The sequence below is a fragment of the Propithecus coquereli genome, unplaced genomic scaffold (assembly GCF_000956105.1).
Source record: "Propithecus coquereli isolate 6110/MARCELLA unplaced genomic scaffold, Pcoq_1.0 Scaffold1, whole genome shotgun sequence".
In the NCBI taxonomy this organism is placed as follows: domain Eukaryota; kingdom Metazoa; phylum Chordata; class Mammalia; order Primates; family Indriidae; genus Propithecus; species Propithecus coquereli.
Window position 1 is genome coordinate 16,133,871 of NW_012133857.1, and position 18,052 is coordinate 16,151,922.

General features: G+C 41.9%; 1 protein-coding gene across 4 annotated transcripts in view; it reads left to right on the plus strand.

Annotated features, from left to right (window-relative positions):
- The window catches only part of CACNA1D (calcium channel, voltage-dependent, L type, alpha 1D subunit), a 318,714-nt gene that overhangs the window by 176,732 nt on the left and 123,930 nt on the right, over positions 1-18,052 (plus strand). For 2 of the 4 annotated variants that reach the window (XM_012638174.1, XM_012638184.1), the window contains exons 7-8: positions 332-528; positions 6,473-6,576. In XM_012638174.1, the coding sequence (XP_012493628.1) occupies positions 332-528; positions 6,473-6,576 (301 nt within the window). Of the gene's footprint in view, positions 1-331; positions 529-6,472; positions 6,577-7,145; positions 7,250-18,052 lie in introns of all 4 variants that reach the window. The other 2 variants (XM_012638166.1, XM_012638179.1) reach the window with 1 other exon arrangement.

Here is an 18,052-nt window from a genome sequence, read left to right on the forward strand (position 1 = left end):
ATCTGCATTTCCTATGCAATGTGTCCTAGCAAACAAGATGGGGGACCTCCAACACCTGAACCTGCAGTAAGCCGATAGCATTGTGCTGTCTGAGCTGAAGGGGCTGTAGGAGTGGGTGCAGAGGAGAGAGACGGAGTCTGAGTACAGGAAATGGCACGTTCCACTGAGGAGGGAGGATCTGAAATGGACCTTGAAGGACAAGCAGGATTCTGAGACGTCATAGATAGGCGGTAGGGTGTTCCAGGCTCTGGCAAGGATTCTCAGCGCCCACTGGCTTGGGTGTCCTGATGTTTCTCTCTCGAGTGGTGCAGACTGCTTACTCTGTTTGCAGATATCGTCGCTGAAGAGGACCCAGCTCCATGTGCGTTCTCAGGGAATGGACGCCAGTGTACCGCCAACGGCACGGAATGTAGGAGCGGCTGGGTCGGCCCGAACGGAGGCATCACCAACTTTGATAACTTTGCCTTTGCCATGCTCACTGTGTTTCAGTGCATCACCATGGAGGGCTGGACAGATGTGCTCTACTGGGTAAGCAGTTTGAGGAGAGAGTTTATGGAGAGTTTTTTCCTTGGAGAGAGGTATTTCATTAGGTAGAGTTGGAGAGTTGGCTGAGAAAGAAACCCTAGAAGTCAGTTCTTTGGGAAGGGAAGCAGACCCTCTCTTCACCAGCAGGCCTCATCTTCCTGGTCCCCTAGGATTGTAGTTTCAGTTCTAGAAAGCTACTGCCTGATGTTGGCTTCTGACCTGTTAGGCTTCCACTCCCAGTGCTGCCTGGAGAACTGTTGCCGTGTGCCCATTCGTCCCCTTTGGAGGAACTCCAGGAGGCTAGGGCTGTCCTTATTAAATTTCAGGAGAGCCAGAGGGTCATTTCCCAGGTTAAGAGAGTCCTGGACTTCTGTAGGCTAAAATCGATCTTCTGTATATAAAGGCAGGTTGCTCTACTAGATCCCAAAAGGAAGAGAGGGAACATAAATTGGATTCCTTTTATGCTTTCCAAAGCTCAGTGCAATCTTAAACCCAACATAAGTTTTCCCCCTGTTACAATATATCCCTTTTGTATCTTCAACATTACTATAAATCAGCCCAGCCCAAGCCCGCAGCTCTCTTCCTTTCTATTGGGAGCTGTAGAATTCTGGCAAAAAGGGTAGAAATGGCATGACAGACTTCCAGGGCTGGTGGACCCATCTAGCCCACCATGCAAACAGTTGGACATGCTTTCAAGGTTAGGGTCTGATTCCTCTTGTTTCTGACACAGCCAGAGGTATAAATAAAGTTCAGTAGTATTTTAACCCCCATTTCCCAGGGCTGAGTTTGGTAGAATTTAAAAGGCTCACAGAAGTTTAGAAATTGTTTTGCATGGTTTAAAAGTTACTGGGAAAAAACAGCTAACATGATTTTGAGCCTAAACCCAAGTCCAAATGGGATTAACCAGGATTCCAATTAATGAGTTGTTAAAAGGAAATTAGTAACAAAGTACTTCTTGAATGGGCAGCTTCTAGTTAGAAGGCCTGCAAATTAAGAAGTAGCTTCTGACAGTTTCTAAATTTTAGATGCTTTACAGGATTTTATATTTCTCCATAACTTCAGAGAATGTAACATAGGATAGTTATAAATAGGTTTTTGCTTCCCTTCAGCAGTGAGCACTATGCTCATAGGATTGTAGAGGTCCCTGCATATTCAATATTAGGCAAAGAACGTGTGTTTTATCTTTAATCCCTAAAGGGTGAGTGTAGTTTGATGAAGTTTAAGCATCACCACCATGCTGTATCTTGTTTTTCCCATGTCCCTTTCTTTTTCTGATTGTCACAGGAGAGTGTATGCATGTGTGTGGGTGTGTGTGTGTGTGTCTGTGTGGGTATGCACATCTGTTTTTTATATTCACAAAACAATGCTTTTTCATGGAGGAGGAGAAAGAAGGAGATTATATTGTATGAGCCGAGACCATGGCCTTGCACAGGGCCCTCAAGTCAGGTGAAGGGTTCATTTTCACTATTCTAAATTGCAACTCGTCAGATTAGTTGAGGTCTCAATTCCAGTCTTCCCTTGAAGTTTCTGAGAAATAGAAAAAGGATTGTACAAATAGCCCAAACTCTGATCCTTCCCCCAAAACAGTACAGAAAACAACATTTTGATTTTCTTAAAAAATAAAAATCTGTGACTCCTCCCAGCTTTGTTTTTCTCCCAGTTGTCATGGTAAATTGTCAACTGCTGATCCAACATGCCTTGACTAATGGACAATTTTATACTTTATGTTATATTTCTGCACATTGATTCTCTCACAACAATTTTCTGTTGTCAAGCAAGTGGAAACCCTGGGAGTGTGTGATTAAAGGAGAGAAAACGTCACACACCCGGAAACAAAAGTTAACTTTGCTTTTCTGAGAACTTTTAAGTATCACCTAGGATGATATAATTATCATCTTTATTGTTAATATGACAATCACATAGTTAATAATTTGACAATATAATTATATTCTCCATGAATTACATAGCATCTTTATTCTGATGGAGGAACTCAAGTAATTCATAAACATTATCCCAGTCTGTATCCCTTTATAGAAGGTCTAGGATCTTGAACATGGAGATAGTGGAATATAGAGAGACAACTAAACATCTCCAGGGTCCTACAGCAAGTGGTTGTGGTCCTCAATCTAGAACAGGGGTCTGCAAACCTTTTTATAAGGGGCCAAATAGTAAATATATTTGGCCTTGCAGGCCATGTGGTCTCTGTTGCAAGTATGCAACTCTGCTATTGTAGCTCAGAAGCAACCATAGATAATAAATACATAGATAAATGGGTGTCTTTCTATTACAATCAGAGCTTATTTATGGACCCTCAAATTTGAATTTCATATGACTTTTGTGTGTCATGAAATATTATTTTGATTTTTTCCCAGCCGTATCAAAATGTAAAAATCATTTTTAGCTCAAGGGCCATATAGAAGCAGGCAGCAGACTGGATTTGGCCTACAGGTCACAGGACCCCTCTGGTCCAGACTAGAACCCAGCACTCTTTCCTTGGCATTCTTCCACTCGTCAGCAGTTTATGAATCCTTCTAGAACACTAGGGGGCAGCTAGGTAATGTCTTCCAGAGTGTCTTCTAAGATCTTACTGTCTGAAACCCATCAAGATTGTTTTTAATTGTTGATGGCATGTATTAACTCGTCACAGAGATAGGCAGGGGCCAAGGAACCAAGCCTTCCTCATGTTTTATGGGCCAGAGGCAGCTGGAAGCCACACAGCTGCGTTCCACAGCAGAGCACCCCTGGCCGGCACAGTGCCTGGCACAGAGTAAATACCAGTGACTAGTGTCATTCTTCATGTGTGCCAAGCACATTGCCTCATTAGTATAGATGGGCCATGTTTGAATGTCTATTTTATCCACAATTAGGGCATAAAAGGAACATCTTGGGAGATAAAGGAGATTGGGTTTTAAGTATTGATTGCAAGCAAATTTCTCAATTCTTTAGGCATTTGTATATGGTGGACAAAGTCTTTCCTAGGGGATTGTTTTGCATCTAGTTAACTTTATGTTCAGCCAGTGTTCTCAAGGTCATTTACGCCTTAATTCTCAAGTGTCTGGCAAATGACTGGCAGAGTCTTGAGAAGGGAAGTGCAGGTGGGTCTAATGTGCGGAAAGGTACGCTTAGGCCAGAACTATTATTTGAATGTATGGGGGAGATCATTAACTTCTGGTGGCTGGAGAGGGCTGGTTGTGTGACTTTGCGTAGGTCACTGAACCTCTCTGGGCTTTAATTTTCTTGTCTACAAGATGCAGAGTTAGACTACATGATTTAATTTTTTTTCAATTTAGAGGAAATGTTTTTAAATGTAGGAAATTAAAAGTATTGGTTTTAGGAGAGCTATCCATGTAAATCACTTATGGCAGCTTGCCTAAGCACCAAGCTCTTTTCTCAATGCATGTACCTCTGGAGGTGCTGGCTGCCAGACCCTCACCGGAAGTACTCACAGACAAGCTGACAAACTTCATTCAAGGCACCTAGGAAACTTCCCTCTAGGTAGTCAGCCAAGGGCTTGCCTTTCTCTTATTCCGTATTCTGGGAGTTACAACCAGGATACCAAGTTTCTAGTAGTGTCTTCAACAGTTAGAAAAAAACCAAAAATCCTTGGGTTGGCCTTTAATTTGAGACATGAATGTGCATTTCAGCCTTTCAAACGAGGGAAAACTAAAGCTAAAAAGAAAATTATTTCCTGGGCACCAGGTGACATCCCATGATGACTTTAATATAAATATTTTTTTAAATTAATCTAAATTGAAGTGCTTCAGCTCATGCCGATTTCTCTATTGATGAAGAACAGGCAGACAAAATTCCAAACAGAGTGTCTGTTTTCATGTGGGTATTTTTGGGAACAACTTGCCAGTTCTGATTTTTCCCTATGTGTATGGTAAGGTCTAAGAAATGCTCGGCTCCAAAAAGGGGCTTGGGTTGAGAAGGATTAGAGATGGGAGAAGGAGCAGCTCTTAGAGTCGAAGTTTGCCTCCCTTGCCCACCTTCTCGTGTAGAGATTTGGAGTCACCTGTGGGTCGTTTAGCGCCAGTCTTTTCCCAGCCCTCAACAGTAATTCCAGGTGATACTTCTGATCTGAGCAAACGTGAATCTGCTGAACACCTACTCCCAAGGTTTTCCCTTTTAAGTGGAGAAGATAGCTGTTAGCAGAGCCATTCTCTGGAACATCAAACTGAGGCCTGAAGGAGGGTTGGTGAAGCAGACGGCATGGCCAACAGTGCCAGAGTTGTGCAAGAGTGGGGTTTCCTGATGGGAGCCCTGGACCTGTCCACCCTCCCCTGCACCGTGTACCTCTGCGGAGGAAAGCAGGCACAGAGAGGTCTCTCTGGCAGGTGCGGACCTGGGCTGGGTTCTGGCCACCACACCAGGCGGGCTGTTTCTTCTCCACACATGGGTTTTTAAATAAGTTTAGTGGTGCAGTTGCTTTGGAAGAATTACCCTGCACCTTCCTGATGAAATTAGTTTATCCAACTTAATTAGATCAACAATTGCAGCCACGGCCCTGGCTCATTCATTACTCTAATTGCCAATGTAAGATGTGCAGCCTGATATGAGTTTTATTAAGCACATCAGTTTTCATGTGGCCAAACAGGTGTTTCATAAGGGATTTAATGCCCTCTCCCTAGACTTCAGCAACAGATGTTAGGTAATTTTTTTTAATGTCCCCTTTTCCTGTTTGACTTCTGCGTGAGGCAAACATTATGAAATGCATGAGCCTCGTTCTGTAAAGCTAAAACCTGGAGCCAGATAATGTGCCGGAAAGCACATGCTTAACACCCTGAGGGCTTGCACCTGCGAGGCAAGAGATGGCTCTGCCCAGACTATATATGATTCCTATTGGCGGAAGATTCTGGGTGTTCCAGCAGGATCATGCCTGGAGTCATCCATTCTGTTCTCTGGCTGGTCCTTAACACCTCCTGCCTGGGACAGGTGTTTGCCCGATGTAACACTGACCCATGCTGCTGGAAAGTGCTATCCAGATGTGATCTTTAAAGCACCTGTTTGCTCCAGCATGAAAGCTGCTCACCACCAAACCTCCCCTAGGACGTTCTGACAGGGATGCTATGTCTGAATGTGAACTTGAGCTTGTCCAGAAATGGGGGCATGGGCTGCTTCTGGCTGAGCCCTTTCACCTCTAATCCCAGTCGGTTCACAGCTGGAGCCAGTTTCAGGGGGTCCTCTAGGTCAAAGCTAAGTGTGGGGGATGAGGGCTGTTTTCCTCCTCCTGAGTCCTTTCTGTGGGTACAGCTGACAAAAAGCCCGTTTCCTAAAAGCACCCCTGAATATGTTAAAGCTAGTTGACTTCTGAAAAAAAAAGTGTTTGCTTTCATTTAGTTGTGCTTGTACTTACTGATTGCAGATAATCCAGATCTAAAGTGGGTTAGGTTTCCTTGGATAGGTTCGCTTCCAGTGGAAGGTTATTATGTTAGGAATTTTTATTAATAAAAAGAGTTAATAGAGTCAAATGTTGTAAGTTTGTCTCTATAACTAAGACTTTTCCACCATCACAAATTTTAAAAGCAAAGAAAGTACTAACAGCTTGGGCAGAGTAGAAAATAGGTTCTAGCTAAGCACTAGTTTTATCCTTTCCCAAGATCATTTCTGAAAATCACTTGTCAAGGCAGTTTCCTGATAAGAGCCAAATCCCAGCCGATTCTCCTACCTGAGGCCAAAATCTGCTATTTAGTCTGAAAGCCTTGATGACTTATCTTGTGTGTGTGTGTGTGTGTGTGTGCGCACGCACGCGTGTGTGTGTGCATGCTTGCGTGCGTGTACGTGTGTTGGGAATATGTAGTGGATGTGCATTGGCTGCTGTTGTCTCTGATTTGAATCTAAGTAAATGTTTAATTAAATGTATAGAATGCTGTCTCTAATGTGACCCTCTCTCCTTATTAGATTCTCTTATTAACCCACTCCTATGAGACCATCTTATTTCTTGCAGATGAATGATGCTATGGGATTTGAATTGCCCTGGGTGTATTTTGTCAGTCTCGTCATCTTTGGGTCATTTTTCGTACTAAATCTTGTACTTGGTGTATTGAGCGGGTAAGCTACACCTCTTTCATCTTGAAAGCAGAGTTCTGAGGACAGTTGCCAAGACCACACAGGCTTTGCTGGACAGGGGCCGCCAGGAGGGTGCCAGACACTTTACGTGTCCTCTGAGATGCTTTCTTTTCTGCTGAGCTTCCCAAATCAAGCTGTTTCCTGGAACCTGACCAGCCTTCATGAAAGAAAGCTATAGAATTATTATTGACCAGAAATTAATCAGCATTGTTGCTTGAGATTTAAATAATTTCCATTGCTTGCCCTTTTGTCTGTTCTGAAATGAGATGCATTTATAATTGCTTTATTGGTCTGGATCCAAATATAATGCAGATTAATTGGTACAAAACAGTAGCTAAATGAGCTGGGTTGGGCCAACTTTTGGTAGGCCACATTTGTAGATTTCAGCAGAACTTGTCCTTATTTGAAGGAAAAAAATGGAAGGACTTAGGCCCAGTCCCTGTCCTAGGAGCACTAACCTCCATCCAAGCACTGAGTGGTCTGGCAGCTGCATCTGGGGCTCTGCTCTTTGTAAATGGATAACTGATAACTGATCTCCTTACGTTTTACAGGTAAATGATGCGATAGGATGGGAATGGCCATGGGTGTATTTTGTTAGTCTGATCATCCTTGGCTCATTTTTCGTCCTTAACCTGGTTCTTGGTGTCCTTAGTGGGTAAGCAGTTGGATCCGTGTTGCACATTCTCCTGCTGCCACGTGTAAGGCGACTCTGCGTGTCTCCCAGCTGCTCCCTGACAGCTTCTCTGCATGCGTTTGGACTCTGACGTCCCCTCAGTGTGTTGCTTTTGGATTGAACTGTGATTCTTTCTGCCTGTATCTGTCTGTGAGATTCTGTGTTTCTGATGCTTGCCAAACACCATTAATTTAATGAACACGTTTCCCTGAAGCCAGTTGTATTAGAATGTGAATGTGTAGAGGTGGATTACAAGTGAGTAAAAGGATTCCCAGCCTTGCCTAGCCCAGGAAAGGGGCCCTGGTCTCCCGTGGTCTTGTTTCTGTCAGTGCACAACCTGACCCTCTGAAGTGACCACAGTGCGTCAGATACTTCCAGTGGTGTTTCAGATTTTATTGTGAAGGAGAAATAAGGCTAGATTCGCACAGAAATCCTGAACAGTTTCAAAATCTTACTTTATTAGCTTGGTTTTCTAGTGCTGTCACTGTGAGACTTGTCTCTCTAATTTCAGTTTTAATCATAACTGGCAGAATCTTCCTTTAATACAAAGTGATGGTCAACTTTTATGTGTGCATTTCCCATGGCCTATCAACCTTGTCATTGAGTCACTGTGTTTGAAATTCACTTTGTTTACCACCCATCTCTATGGACTGACTCTCTGTAAAGAGAGCTGGGCAGAGACTGGATAGCAAAGGGGACTCCTTGTGTGGCAGGCTGTGCCCTATGTCATTGGAGAGCCGTCCCAGAGCCCTGCAGCTCTGCATCGTCACCGTCTCTCAGACACCCCAGAAAGCAGGGTGCCCCAGGAGAGGGAGCTAGGGGCTCTCTGGGCTCTCTCGGAAGCAGCTTCTTCATACAACCCTTGCCGGGGTGGGGGAGCAGCAGAGCACCCAGAGGCCCAGCAGATGCCGGTGTCCCCCAGAGGAGCCTTTGTCACCACACAGAGCCCAGACATCCTCAGGAGGTGGTGTTGATGGGTTTGATTCGAAAGGAATTAATCCACTCTTCACTTACTTTATCTTGCTCTTTCCAAGGCTGTATCTCAGGGAAGTGATGTCTTCATGGATGCTGAGTTAGTGAAAAGACCTTTATCACATTTTTGGAAACACGGCCTTTTCCAGAGCGGAAGCAGAGCCTGGTTATCCATCTTGGCTTCCCTTCTCCATCTCCCTCAGCCATGCCCCGCCTGTGCCCCAGGGGTCACGCTGTAAAACCTCCTGCATCGACTGTGCTCAGTTTCCCACCATGGACGCACACTGTCCTATGAAACCCCCACCGAGAAACGGCTCTCCGTGGCCTTAGGTTAGGGTTGGGATTGTGCGGGTGGCGTTTATTCCTGGAGAAACAACACTGTTTCTGATTTTTGCCACAGGAACTTCCCATACAAGGTTAACAGCAATCCTGTTGTGAATTCCTTGGCGCCTCACGTCTCCTAAACCCAACCAAACTGACGGAGGCCATGGAAACCACTAATTTTAACAGTGCCAGTGACATGCCTTATCTCTTAGCTTCCCCAGGCAGGAACCATTGCCCCGGAATGATGAAGCAGAGCTAGGAGCCAAATCATGAGGTGCTTAAAAAAAGAATAAAGGGAAAGATGAGAGGAGGGGCTTCCCAGGATAATGGTGGGGTTAAACGTGCAGCTCTGTGGGAGGTACCCAAAGTGGGAGGATAAAAAAGGCACACGCCCTCGTGGAACAGCCAGCTTACTGAAATATATTTTTGGGGAAAATAATAAGTTTGTTAAAAACATTATTTTTTTCATCAAAACGAAACTGAGATGAAGGAGAATGCAAATGACACATGAATTTTTAAAAGAAAACCCAAGGCTTCTCGGCAATTTCAACCGTCAGTTCGTGCTGCGTGCAGACTCCCAGGGGCTGCGCACTGCCGCCACCCCGCCCGTGAGGCCACCTGGGCAGGATGTGCTGGAGGTGCTTTGCGTGGAGCAGGAACCTTGTCTGCAAGGCAGAGCCCCTCAGCCATGCCCAGTGATTTGGCCAGTGTTTCCCGAGCTCCTGTGGAGTGCCCGGCTCTGGGCCAGGGGCCCCGGGTGCCAAGATGTCTGCACTCAGGCGATCATTGTCTCGTGGGGCAGATTGTGTTTAAGCAGCGCAGTACGGCGAAGGCTAGAGCAGAGGTGTGGACCAAGGGGCTCTGAGAGCTGCACGGGGAAGATGAGGGGTCTCTCACGGGGAAACTGATGAGGGTTGGCAGGCCTCCACCTCCCCAACAATTCCCTCTGCTTCTCTGCCCAGCCACTCCCCTCTTACTTTCCCATTTGTATTTTTGTTGTTAAAGCTAATTAAAAATTTTTAAATTTTCATCTTAAGATTCTTCATGATTCTTTTAGGGAACACTAGAGGTATTGCAAAATGGGAAGGACATCCATGTTAAAGGAAAGACACCTTATGTTGCATGGCCTCTAAGGGACTGTCAGACCCACACAAGCGGAATCCCAGAAGCACTGAATTAAAAGCCTCCCCCTGTAGAAAGTCCAGTCAGGACCACGCTATTGCCTTCTCACGAAGGAGTGTCTGATGATGCTGTGTGTCCCTCAGTCTGTTGACCGTTCTGGAACACCTGCACCTGTCTGTGCTCCTCGGCTCCTTGCTCCGTGTGGCCATGCCATCCTATTGTATTCTTGAGCTAACTTGAATCTGCACATTTGATTTGGTGTTTATACATTTTTAAAGCATTGTAAGGCTGATGCTTTGGAACAGATCTTTGGTTTTCTAACAGATACTTTTTCCGTCAAGGTGAGTATGAAGTTTATGAACTGTATGCCCTGCGTAGCCAAGCGTAAGCAGAGACGAACACTTTTCTCTCTGACGATAATGTTCTGTGGGAGGGGCTGAGCATGTCAGTAACTAGTGTTGCAATTTAACGTTAAGTTGTCATTGAGGATATGGTTCCCTTATGACCACGAACTGGAAAGAGTGTCTCCTTTAAGTCTACAGTTCAGACAGATTATGTATATCTCATCTTCTCACGCTGGCTTTTTAGAAGCTTGCAGATTTTTCACTTTTAAAATCGTTCATTTAAATGCTTGCCCCCTTTGAGGTTTTCATCTTTAGAATTGCTGCCAGGTTCCCAGGGGCAACGTGGGGGTCACAGGCAGTGGGCTGGTTGACCCTGTGCTGCTTCTCCACTTCAGGACCCACCTGCCACCAGCCATACCTGTGGTGGGGGTGTTGGTATCCAAGCCCCCAAGGTGGAGGACTTTTTATGCTCCCGAGGTGTGGCTCAGACACCCAGGAAGGCGGCTAGAAGACCTGGGTTCTGTCCTGCCGGAGTCCCACGTTCACTCTGGGACTGCATTTAATCACTCTGAGCCTCAGTTTCCTCATCCCTCACCCAGAAATATTCGGTTTTGCTGTCTCCCTCACAGGGTGGTTTTTAATCAACTAATGACTGTAGAAGGGCTTCTGAGAATAAAGGATTTTACCCATTTAACATATCTCTATTTCAAATCCATGGCTTTTCCTCCACTCCTCGTTCTGGGTGAAGTAGGAGCAGTTGATGGGGCTCTTGGGAAACTCTGAAGTGTGGCATTTTCTGGATTTCCCAGCAAGTGACCGTGCTTTATACACACATTAAGGTTGTACTCTGTGTCACCCAAGAGGTGGCTGTGGAAGGCGTGGAAGTTCTTTGTTAGATAAAAAATATTACGCAGATCTAAATTGTCATTGCTAAAGTTATATTCGACAGTGATTTTTTTTGCACAAATAGAAAGGAATGGCATTTCTGTAACATAGTGGTTGAACACACCAGCTTTAGAATCAGATAACCAAGACTTGGATCTTTGCTTTATCTTTTACCGATTGTGAGATTTGGGGCAAATTACTTACCTCTTTGAGCCTTGCTTTCCTCACCTGTAAAATGGAGCTAATCACAATACTGACCTTGTGGAGTCAAGTGAGAATTCAGTGAGCTAAAGCATGTACAGTGCTCAGTCATTGTTATTACGATAGCTCCAGTGAGGGTGTATAAAATGGGATTTGATACAAGAAAAGAATCTGATCAAGTAAGTCCTTTCAAACTAATTAATAATTATTGGCCAAAATAGGTCTGCATTAGTGGAAAGTAAGCTATATTTTAAATGTTTTATTACATAAATATGTAATGACATAAGCAGCCAAGGATTAAAGGATATTAATAAACTACCTCCTGGGCCTGCTTTAAAAAATAGATTATTAATAAAACCATTTATAATTCACTTATGAATTCAAAGCTTTGGTTTTGCCAACATTAAAAGTACTTGAAACACTTTGTTAAAAAGGTCTTGTATGTTTTTAGGTGATAAATGTTGTTAGTAAACCAGAGCTTATGATATAAAATTGAACATAAACCCAGTCCATATCTATAAATTCAAAGTCATTCAGCTCTAAATTAATTTATATTCTTGGTATCCAGATAAATTCTAGATATACCAGGTCACAGGCACCTTTTTAAATCATTCTATTTTGTATTATTAGAGGCCTATTTATCTTAACTTTAGAAGTGTTGAGGGAACATGGATGAAGTGAAGATTTATGGAAGAGCAAGGGTGATTTTCAAGCCAATTCATCTGTTAGATCTCACTTCCTACACCCCATTCTGGGTATATCAAACACCAGGGCCTAGACCCTAGACAAAGACTCAGGCATGACTCTTATACACTTATGAAACCTTTGTTTCCTAAAACAAAGCTTTATGATATAGAGAGAGTGGAGAGGGAAGGTGATTGATGGTGCTAGTGGAACCATGGGCAGATTATATTAGAATTTTACAGAATGGAATCAGGTTCGGGGCATCATAGTTTGTGCCCTGGTCCATTTAAATTCATACCATTACGAGCCAGGCAGTCTCTGATTTCTTCTACTTGAATGGTGACCCAGGAGGCAAAACACACCAGTAGATGGTGGTGGTTTCATTTGTGAATATTTTCTAAGTGGAGACATACCCTCTGGAAATAGGCATTCTTATAAATTTTTCATGTCTGAAATTCAAGTTTTCTCTCATTCAATGCCTTACCAGCATCTACTGATAGAAAGTGAATGACAGAATTTCCTCCAATATACGCACCTCTGACACATCAGCATCGCACAAGAGTAGTTGAATTGCTTACAAACTGGGAAAGGCTGTTGTCGAGGTCACGGGGTAGCCAGGCTGTCAGTGAGATTTGTTATCACCATATGTTACAGAATGAAACTGTGCCGAGTTAATGAATTAATTCCATACCTTGGCCAACAAGAGAATTTTTGGTAAATGGCTGACATGGAACACAGAAGTCTAGCCTAAAAGCAAAGAGACAGTGGAGGACTCTTTGTAAATAGTTCTAATGATAAAAAGAAAAAAAGATTTCCCGTGTACAATTACTGATGGTCAAGCTGCCAGAATGTCCAAGACATCCTTAATGATCACTTGTAGCAAAATACTTGCCTGCATTTAGCTAGATTTGTCTTTGGTTTGACTAGGCTACTGTGTGGAAGATTTGTCCACATCATCGGGTGCCCCTTTTCTTGAACTTTGAAGTAACGTGCATGGGGTTGAATGCTGAGGTCAGGGTGCTGGAAAGACTCAGGGTCATTCAGTAACCTCCCGTGGTTTGGCTTTGATGGACAAAGAAATTAAGCCCCAACTTAAATGAAAGAATGCTAAATTTCCTTTTTCTAATTAAAAAAAAACCAAGCTAAACATTTATATATACTTTTGAACACTGAACTTTCTTGTTGCAGAGTTAACAGGCTGTCTGGGCTAGCTGACAGCTGGATCCTGGTGCTGTCGGTACCATGGTACCTGAAGTGCACAGGCTGGTAGCCACACCTGACATTAACAAGTGAGTGGTAACCTCTCTGCCGCTGGCTCGCAGCTGCTGTTTCCATAGAAATGGCTGTCGGGATCAGTGGAAACGAGGTAAGTGAAAGTTTTCGCTGATCCTTGTTTCCATCAAGCTGACGTCTGTTTCCCTGGCAACAGCAGTGGACAGCAGCCAGGCACTAGTGACAGAGTCAGTAGAGCTCTCTCACTTGTCAGCTGTGGCTATCATCTGTTTCTTACCAAGTTGTTTTTTTATAACACATAGCGAAGACCTCTGAGGACCCAGGAGGCACCTCTAGCCACATGTGCCCTCCCGGACACCCGTTTTGCTGATGGAGAGCTCTGTACTAGCAGACTGTTCTGTCAGCAGTCTACCTTCCACCTGCGTCTGGTTTGTTGATAGGCAGTTTAGGAGAAGGGGAGAGATGGTTGAGGCCATTCGTGTCTCAGGGCGGGCTGTTGAATCTGTTGATTCCAAATCCTAGGGGAAGAGAATTCATTACAGTGCTTTTGTACACAGACCTAGCTCTTTATAAAGCTCTTGATGCCTTAATAGTTGAAATTAAAGCAATACTTTTCCTGCGTTCCCTATTCAGTTGGTGGCATTAACAATTACCATTACTTTTCCAATGAAAAGGATGTTTATGTGTTTAATAATTGACTTGTGAGAAACATATTGATGATTGCCTCTAAGATGCTACTGTCAACCTGTGCAGTTTTTGTCCTCCTTTTTTTTTTTTAAGATTCTTTTACAGCTGGTAAAATTGCTTACAGAGATCAAATATTGGTATTGCAGGACAGCTTTGGTATTCAAAGACCAGTAAGTCTATAGTGTAGGGAACTCTTTTTTATGAAAGTTCAACAGTTACTCCTTTTCTGGATTTCATTTTAATATTTCAGCAAATGTATGCACCCAAGGCATAAGTATCCTCCTCGTCATGAGACAGCACTCACAGGTCCCACAAAGCAAGGGAGAGCTGTTATTACTACCTGGTGTGTGAGATGAGTACACATAGAGAAGCTTAGAATGAGTTGTTGGTTTTAAACCCTTAAAGATATCATTTTTTGAAAGAGATTTTTCTCTGAAAAAACAAAACTCTGATATTCAGAGCTATATATTTAAGAATCAAATGAAGATATGGATCCACAGTGTTAAGAGAATTTAGGTTGGCTGTCAATAAGAGCGTTGCAGAATTGTGGATTTTCTGTCTTTGGAGGGCTTTCTGAATGACTTTGTTCCTCAGCTCTCTGGAGTAGGGCAACTATCCCTGGCCTGGAGGCAGTTGGGTTTGATATAACAGAAAAATAAGAAGCAGAACATTTTGCTACTTCCTTTTTTTCTCTCTCTCTTAGACTTCTTAAGAAAGAACTTGTTCCTTCACTTAATGAATATTTTTTTAAGTGCCTACATGGTAATAGATGTATTTGCCAAGTGCCTTGCTAGGCTTTGGGATTACAATGGTGACACGAAATAGTTTCTGACTTCATGAAGTTTGTATGTAATGGGGGAGGCAAAAATGATAATTACAAACTTTTATCAGTGCTTTCAAAGAAAGGTACGTAGTGCTGTGAGTGTTTAATGGGCACAACTGACACCTGCCTAGAGGGCAGGGAAAACATCCTGGAAGAAGTGAAGAATGAATAGTGGTCCTTTCCAGGCAAAATGGGACAAGAGTCTGGGACAGAGGATTCCAGTCAAAGGAAAAACCTATGCAAAGGCCCCACAGTAGGAAGGAGCAGAGGACACTGGAGGAACTGACAAAGCCAGGGTGGCAGGAGCCCAGGAAGCTAGGAGGGGAGGGCAGAGAAAAGGAGAGGAGAGACCATCCAGCAGAGGCCAGATCGCACTTGAGCTTTTTGACCATGTCACAGTTTGGTCATTAGCTGAAGGGTAAGGGAATCCACTGATGAATTCTAAGCAGGAAGTGATGTGATTTAAATTTGCATTTTATAAAAATTATGCTGTGTTCTAATGTCTTCAACTTAGCTTAAAATCCTTAAAAAAGATAAGATGAATTGATAGATGAATAGAGGGATACATAGACAGGTGATAACATGTAGCAGATGTTAATCATGGAATCTAGGTGGTAGGCATATGGGTTAATTTTACTTTTATGGATGTTTGAAATTTTTCTTAATAAAATATTGGGAAAAATCTGCATATGAAAATCACTGTGGTTGCAGTCATATGAGTGGACTTGATGGATACAAGAATGGATGTGGAGAGGCCAGTTTAAGGCTATCGTAATCCTGCTTCCAGCCACAACGTACTAACGGTACCAGACTGGACCTTTTACTATGAACAACTCTAAGACTGGACAAAAAATGTGGCGCAACTATTTTTAGAAAATGGAAATAGGATGCACAGGATTGGGATCCCTAAGAGAAGTAAGCCCCACAATTGTCCTAGCTTTCTGCCTGGAAACACTTTTAGAATTATGGCAGAAGAAGGCAAAACCCAGCAGAGGATGACAGTCTATTTGCTGAGGAGGCAAACAATAGAGTTCAGGCTGCTAAGACAGCTGGAATTTTCAGACAGAGTACTGGAAAGAGGAGTGCAGAGAAGGGGCTCTAGAAATCTGAGTAGGAGTTCTCTTAAATCTTTAACCATATACTAAGCTGCTTACGTGCCAAGTGATAGTGAGGCCTGGCAAAGACGAGCTAATAGGAAGATGTAAGCTGCTGGAAGTCTCACAGTGCTGGGAGACACATGGTTCTGATCAGCTGGAGTGGATTGACCTTGATGAATACATTGGGCATTTAATTGAAACTCCAGAAAAGCCAGGCCTTAGGGGTGTGCTACTTTAGCCCTAGAGTAAGGCTACTCTAGACCTGTCCTAAAAAGCTTTGAAACAAGCTTCAAAAGGATCAGGCCAAATGACCAATAAATTAAACATCTGCCAAAAATAAAAAAATAAAAAAATCAACACCCATTAGAGGAAGACACCAAAATCCGGACATTCCTGAAATGTTTCCCCTTGTGATCCAAAATAAGATATGAAAAGAAGCAGAAAAACAGGAACCATGATTAAGGGGGAAAAATCAGTAGAAACAAAATATATGACACATGTTGCAATAAGCAGTCAAAGACTTTGAAATCACCACTGTAATCCTGTACAAAGAATTGAAGGAAAAGATGGATACAATAAAGGAACAGATGGTAAATCTCAGTAGAGAAATAGAAACAATATGATACCTGACAAAGAAAAAAGAATAGCTTGGACAGTACAGAAAAAAATGATCAGTGAAGGCTTAGTGATCTCTAGAACAATATTAACCAATCTGATATAAATGAAAGTGGAGTCACAGAAGAAGAGAGGGAGACAGGGGAAGAAAAAAATTTTTAAAGAAATAATAGCTGAAAATGCTGCAAATTTTATGAAAACTGTAAATTTATAGATCCAAGAAGCCCAACAAACTCCAACGAGCATAAACAAAGAGAACCACTCCTAAGCACATGAAAATTCAAATTGCCAAAGTAACAGATAAAGAGAATATTTTAAAAGAAACTAAATGGGAAAAGGTACATTACATACTAGGAGAAAATAATAAGAATATTCACTGACTTATTTTTAGAAGTAGTGCAAGCTATAGAACAATGAAATGACATCTTTAAAGAACTGAAAGAAAAAACTAGAATTCAGTATGAAGCAAAAATATTCTTCAAAATAAGATGAAACAAAAGAAATCAAGAGAATTGGTCACCAACAAATTTGCACTGTAAGACATGTTAACAGAAGTTTTTCAGGCTAAAAGAAATGAATACCAGATAGAACTATAAAAAATGAGGAGTGCCAAAAATGGGGAACCTAAAGGTAAAGATAAAAGATTTTTTTCCCGTTCTAAATTTCTTTAAAAGATAATCATTTAAAGTAAAAAATAATAAGATATTGTGGGAACTATATCAAGCAAAAGCAAACTATAGGACCACAATGGCACAAAAGATAGAAGGGAGTTAAATGGAACTTTACTGTGGTAAAGTTCTTACATTGTATGTGAAATAATACGAATTCATGGTAGACTGCGGTAACTTAAGGATACATATGATCTCTAAAGCAATGGTTGAAAGTAAAAAGTTGGCACTGAAAAGATAAAAGAAGAGATAAAATGGAGTAAAATAATATTCAATTATCCAAAATAAGTTAAGAAGGGAGGAAAAAAAGGAACAAAGAACATAAGGTACAAACAAAAAACAAACAGCGAGATGGTAGACACCAACCCAACCATATCAATAATTGCATTAAATGAAAATGGGCACAACATTTCAGTTAAAAGAAGCTGCCAGGCTGAATAAAAATTCAAGGTACTATAGATATGAAGACACAGATTAAATATAAAAGAATGGAGTAACTATATTAATCCCACACAAAAATGGACTGCAATACAAGGAGCATTTCTAGAGATAGGGACATCTCAGAGACAGTCATTTCATAGTCATAAAAGGGTCAATTCATCAAGAAGACACAATGATCCTAAATGTGTTTGCACCTAATAATGACTTTAAAATACATGAAGCAAAAGCTGTTAAAATTAAGTGGAGAAATTGAAAAAATCCATAAACAGTGATGAAAATGTTTACAATCCCTTCTCAAGAATTGATAGAGCAAAGAGATGAAAAGCAGAAAATACAGATAATATCTAAATTATATTTAGATAAGTCAATAACTATCAACCAACTTGACCTAGTCGATATTCACAAAACACTATATTCAATAACTGTGGAATACACATTCTTTTTAGGAGCACATGGAACAACATTCACCAAGATAGTCCATATCTTGTGCATAAAAAAGTCTTACTGAATCTCAAAAAATTGAAATGTTACAAAGTATATTTTTTCTAACTGCAATAGTTTTAAAATAGAAATCAATAATAAGCTGTCTAGAAAGCCACCTAAATATTTAGAAATTAAACACATCTCTAAATAATCTATAACTCAAAAATATTCCTATAAAAATTAGAAAATATTTTAAACTGAATGAT